General features: G+C 40.3%; 1 protein-coding gene across 1 annotated transcript; it reads right to left on the reverse strand.

Moving 5' to 3' along the window:
* Positions 1-973: 973 nt before the first annotated feature.
* Positions 974-4,613, reverse strand: LOC131348299 (leucine-rich repeat neuronal protein 4). Its single transcript, XM_058383120.1, has 2 exons — positions 4,461-4,613; positions 974-2,908 (listed from the first exon to the last, which is right to left on the reverse strand). The coding sequence occupies exon 2, from the start codon at positions 2,901-2,903 to the stop codon at positions 2,178-2,180; it is 726 nt and encodes a 241-aa protein (XP_058239103.1). The 5' UTR covers positions 2,904-2,908; positions 4,461-4,613; the 3' UTR covers positions 974-2,177.
* Between the last annotated feature and the right edge of the window lie 1,849 nt (positions 4,614-6,462).

Below are 6,462 nucleotides of genomic sequence, written 5' to 3' on the forward strand. Positions count from 1 at the left end.
TGCTGTTGACGCCATCTTGGAAAACAGATCTTCAGTGGACTGGTGACTGGAGTTACGATCCCTGTGCCTGTGCTTAGGACGCCATTGACGATCGACGACTCCAGTGCTGTAAAGCAAAGGCATCACGTTATCCATCCATCCATTTTCTATACCCGCTTTATTCCTAATCAGGGTCACAGGGATCTGCTGGAGCCTATCCCAGCACACATTGGGTGAAAGGCAGAGGTACACCCTGGACAGGTCACCAGTCCATCACGGGGCCACACATATAGACAGACAAACACACACACTCACTCCTATGGGCAATTTAGAATTACCAATCCACCTAATGTACATGTTTTTGGACTGTGGGAGGAAACCTGAGTACCTGGAGTAAAACCCATGCAGGCACGGGGAGAACATGCAAACTCCACACAGAAAAGCCCCTGCCTGTTCGAACCCAGGATTCAAACCCAAGACCTTCTTGTTGTGAGGCAACAGTGGCACCACATTATCTCAACGAGGATTTCATTACAGTCACAATTTACAAATGGAATCTGAACACTTAAGTAAGAATTGGAATTGGTTTGCTGGTCATTTTTCGAGGAACATTCCTGTATTATAGCCATCAGTGACTTTGTACAAAAAATGCCTTGATGACGGAAATGTGTTTTCTGTGGAAAAAGCTATCAGTGATTTCAGCATACTGTTGTTCGAGTGCATTAAACAGTTACTCAATCACATTCTTAGACCATGACCCACACACCCAAACACACACATACGTTCACACAGCAAACACTTTAATATCTTGCTCTAATGAAAATTCCCATGCTTGTTGCCTTCATGAACACGCAGTATGTAAAAAACACAGTAATCGGACATCTCCGTTTTCCACAGAAAGTCCCCGGTTGTTTTTCCTCGCCCCAGTCTCCACCTGTTGCCTGTAACCACTATTAGTTGGCACCAACAAGTAATTTGAGTCACAGACATCAAGAACCTTCAGTAGTGTTATTTATTTATTTGTTTAAGTGGAATTTCCAAACTTCTTCATTGTCTTTGAACATTGCGTTCAACAGTCTGTAAGACAGCATACAGCTAGCTTGTCTTGACTAGCTCATAGCGATGACCACTAAAGTTGGTCAACAAAGCAACGTGTGGTTGAAATTCTGGCTCATTTTAGCCAAAACTATACCAGTCCAAAAGAATAAAACATTTAGGGGCATGCTGGTATCTGAGCAGGAACTGGATCATTTTCCTATAACAGCACACATTAAAGCATTTTATTCTTTCTGGACTGTGATAAATCATGTGTTTTGTTTATAGTGACACTTCCACAAAAAAGTTACTTTACAGCAGCTATAAACAGTGCTTCATTCACCAGCCTCTCTTTTATTCTCTCTCTAGAAGTAAATTTTTTAAACAAAAAAATAAACTAAACACAGCATGCCGTGTTCCCTCGTATCTGCTTTAACTCTGACACAGGAGACTGCTTCTGTGTTAAATCTCCTTACAGACACCTTCTGACCAATCAGAATCGAGGATTCAACATGAATTTGAATATGAAATTTATCAAGCAATATTTGTTTCATCTGTAGCGAACCAAGCTCAGCTCTGCCCCCTAAAGGCAACCAAATGTAACATGGTCACTGTTATTCATCACCCCCACCCACCACCATTTGACATGCTTATAAGAAAATATCGGTTTATTTAAAACACAAACATGAAAATAGAATTTACTGCAAGCTGTTGCTGAATTCTTTCTTCTCAACCCTGTGGCTCTGATGGCTCACACTCCAGCTAATCAGAGAGTCATATTGTCATAGTGAGAAAAGAAGCTAAGTGTCTTATTTCTGACAGCAGAACCTCAGTGTTGTTGGTTCTGTGACACACAAAATACAAAACACTAATCAGAAAGGGAAAGATTTAAAATTTTTCCAGCTGTAGAGTCTTCAGCAGGGGCAAGCATGATGTAGAGGATTTAGGAGCTGGTTTTCACTACATACATTGGGGGGGGAAATCTGACCAAGGGATAAAAGACAACTCACGAAAAATATATAACAAAAAGCCACAAAATCACACATAATTAATACTCAAACAACAAAGTTATTAAAGTGCTTTTGTACACAGACATTTAAAAAAATCCAGTAAAAGTCCACCAAGCAGCAGTTATTAGACTCCTGCTTTGTGTTTCCGGTTCCTCAGAGAACCACATCAGCTCCTGTGTTTGCTGTCTGTGTTGGACTTTTCCGGTGTCTCCTGCACCACCAGATCAAGAGCACCATAACCAAAATCCCTACCACCAACAACACCGCTGCTCCGATGAGCACCAACTTGATAGTAAGCTTCATCTTGGAGGTGCTGGGCTCAAACTGGATGCACGACTCTATCCTCTGGGCACTGGTGCCCACCTTGTTCACCGCTTCAACGCACACCTCAGTGCCAGGATCTAGATTTCCCAGCTCCATCATCCTCCTATCCACTTTCGCTTTGCGCACCTCATTCTGACCCTTCACCACAACGAGGTAGTGCGTGACCGTGGAGGATGGTGCACACCACCGCACGATCACGGTTCCCTTGCTTTCTAAAAACAGACCCTGGAGAGAAGGAGGGTCCGGAAGCTCAAATGGGCCGCTGATACCGGGGCAGGCGCAGGACAGAGCGAGTGCGAGCTTCTGGCACGACTCCTGCTGATCCTTGCAGTGGTCGTACTCACAGGATATATGCCGAGTGGGTTTGTGCGCCGATTCTGTGGTAAGAATGTCATACACGTTATCGTAGTCTTCACCAGGACCAGACAAACGAGGAGTGGGAGCGCCGAGTCGTCGGCTGGCATTGTGCTGCGATGATGAAGATGAAATTAACATGGAGGAAATGAGTAAAGTGATGCACAGAAGGAGTGGAGGAGCAGGACACTCTCTCAACATGGTGTCTGTAAACGGAGAATGCAAACACAACAGAAGATCTATAAATGTCATTCTGCATTCCTATGCGGTCTTATAATCATTTATAAACATGCCTTATACTTAATAACTCTTTTTATTGTTAGTATAACACATTATAGAGTCTATAACATGTTCATCAGCAAAAAGGCAGAGAGATGATCAGGAAGCTTCTGAAAGAAAGTGAAGCTTGAGGAGAAATAAAGCAGCGGGAATGAAACGATAACTGGTTTGTTATTACATGTTAGCTTTAATACCATGCTTCTGTCGATACTCTAAACACCACACATACATGAAGTGGGAAATGAACCTGAATTTCTTTGATGTTGGTAATATAAAACTGCTTATAACGCATTCCACTACTTAAATCCATTATTGCTATTCATAAATTATAATAACAATATGTATAATTCCTTATATAATTAACGTATTATTGCGTATATATAAATCATTACACATCTGGCCTACAAACCGAAAGTCCCAAAGTACCCCGAAGAAATACAGAAGAACATTTACACACACTTCATTAGTAGAACAGCTTAAACCAAGCAGGATACCCACAAGAGGGAAAAATGAACAACTCTTTGTGCCTGAAGCTACATTAATAAGCCAGATAGCCCACAGACCACGAAGACATTCTATAATATGGGAAGAAAAACATCTGCTACCCATACACAGCACCAATCCAAAGGAGGGAAAAACATTTCAAGGTTCTCAGATAGATAACAAGGTAAATAATGGCACTGCACTTATTAAATAGCAATGCACACATTTACTTTACTGTAGTAAAATGGGTTTTATATTAAAATGTAGCAGTACCTTTTTACAGTGTAAAAAAAAAGTGCATGTGACTTGCGGTTTTTATGAGCCTGCTTTAATGAAAAGCTTCTGGCTTTACCACTTTCACAGCACTGCATGTAATGATGAAACCTCAGCTTGGGAAGATGGGTTAGTTGCATGCCATCAACTTAACATAAAGTTTTAACCATTTATAATGATAAATCCTTATTTTTTAATCCAATTTCCTTTTCAAATATTGCTTAAAAGAGGCATCTGATTCGATTGTGTTATCTTAAAAATCATGGTTATAACCTAACGTGTGAATCATGATCAAACCTACGTTTGTTTGATTGTTGAGAAACTCAGTGCAGCAGTGTGTGTTTGTAACGTTTAAGCACATTTTGCAACACAATCCAAAACAGTGTACAGAATGCAGACACAAGCAGCATGGCAATCCCAGCCCTAAAAAACCCAGCATGTGTGGCGCAAGAATGTGAGTGTGTGTGTGTGTGTGTGTGTGTGTTAGAAAGCCACAGAGCAGAAACTGTGCATTCAGACAAATTTTCAACAAGGGAACAATCTCACTTTTGCTTGAACCCTAAAGTTGTGAATGTTAAGTAAAATACTTTCACTGATGACGGCGAACTATATTGCAAATTTTGTAGAAGAAATGAGTAACAGATGGACACTTGTTGAAATTTTAAGTGTAATAATTTCTCAATTTCTACAGATTGACGTTATTTTCAAAAAAGGTTGACTTACCTGTGTGATTAGAAGTCCAGACTATCTTCTATGTGTGTGTGTGTGTGGTGAGTCTGTTTTTCTCTCATTCCAGCCTTTATAAACGTCTCCAACTCCCCAACAATCGCCTCCTTATTTTCCTCCTCCCTCGCCTCCCCTCCTGAGTCCTCCCTCTCCCCTCCACTTCTCTTTCTCTCAATCCTCTCAACGTCATGCTCCAAATTTCTGCACTTAGCAGTGCACTGTATGAGCGTGGAGTGTGTGCATGGTGATTAGCACCGCAGTGAACTGGCCCACATGAATCATTCACTACCACATTCCTGTGCCAGTAGCAAACCTGTTGCTACATACCAGATTTTGCAAGTTTACACTGTGTTTTTATTTCTACCCTGAGTTTTTTGTTCTAATACTTTTGATTATTTTGAGTAAAAGATGAAATAGATAGATAGATAGATAGATAGATAGATAGATAGATAGATAGATAGATAGATAGATAGATAGATAGATAGATAGATAGATAGACAGACAAGTAGGTAGACTGATAGATAGATAGATAGATAGATAGATAGATAGATAGATAGATAGATAGATAGATAGATAGATAGATAGATAGATAGATAGACATACAGGTAGATAGATAGACAGACATAAATAGACAGACAGAAGGTCGTTAATGCAAACTAAAGTAGAAAAAATGCAGTATTCAACAGCATGTCTGTCAGTGTCTGATAGGCTGCTTTGAGTGTCAGAAAAGAAACAGATCAATTTTCACACACAGCAGTCTCTAGAGTTAGACACAGATCAGTGGGGGGAGAAAAAAACATCCAGTGAGCGGAAGTCCTGCAGATGGAAACTCACTGAGGTCAGAATGGTTTCGAGATGGCATGAATAAGCACTCTTTATAACTGTGGTGAGCATGAAAGAGTCTCAGAACGCACATGTTGAAGCATGAGGCGGATGAGTTACAACAGCAGAAGATCGAATCAGGCTCCACTCCTGACAGCCAAGAACAAGAGGCTACTGTCAGCACTGGACAGCTGAAGACTGTAATCTGGAATGTGTATCCGTGGGATGAAATGTATAATGTTTTCTACAGGTGCCTGGGATTACTAACCTCAGTCAGTGCACTACACACTCTGGAAGATCAACCCTTCCCTTAGATCAGGGGTTCTCAAGCTGTTTCCAGCCAGACACCACTCTGACTGTAAAACAGTTCAGAGACATTTTTTGATAAATGGTTTTAAAGGTTGTTTATCAAAATTGTGATTTATTATTTACCGTTTAGACATCCGAGACCTTTTGCACAGTACTGTACATGTTGCACATATACTCTCTGTGTTTGAATTAAGGTTGGAATCAATCAGAAACATAATACCACGGTTTTCTATACATGTCCAGCAAAGGACATATAGAATGATTGGGTTAGAGATTATTTTCAACATGGACCATCAATCTTCAACAGTTCAGGGAAAACTATGACGTATTCACTAACTAGCAAACAATGTTTTTGTTCTTGGAAAAGTAATAGCCCCCCTTTTAAAAATAACAGCACCTTGAAATATCTTAATGACAAAATCTATCTTATGCTGGAATTACTGGAAGTAGTTTAGGGGAAAGGTTCTCAGCAACACTGCATGGATAATGGCTCTCACTCATCGGAATGTACTGGAATGAGCTGGCTTTTACTCAGTCAGCATGATAAAAATGAGCAACCAAATGCACTACCAGCTACGACCAGCCTATGACTCAAAATGGATATTATCAAGTTTCCACCCAACAGGTATACTCACTTTAACAAGGCCATGTAGTAGTGCATGTATATAAAACTTAGATCTGATAAAGAAGTTTCCATGCTAGGTGATGTTTTCCCCAGAAAGTGAAATCATGAAAAAAAATGTTTTTGTTTTTAACCATCTGACTAATCAGGTTGCATGATGGAGGACAAGGAAGGAAAAACAAAACAATGGGCGAAATGAAAAATGTTAGTTAGAGAGTGAACATATGACCACAAATGTAACGTCCA

This window comes from Hemibagrus wyckioides, linkage group LG28 (genome assembly GCF_019097595.1).
Source record: "Hemibagrus wyckioides isolate EC202008001 linkage group LG28, SWU_Hwy_1.0, whole genome shotgun sequence".
In the NCBI taxonomy this organism is placed as follows: Eukaryota; Metazoa; Chordata; class Actinopteri; order Siluriformes; family Bagridae; genus Hemibagrus; species Hemibagrus wyckioides.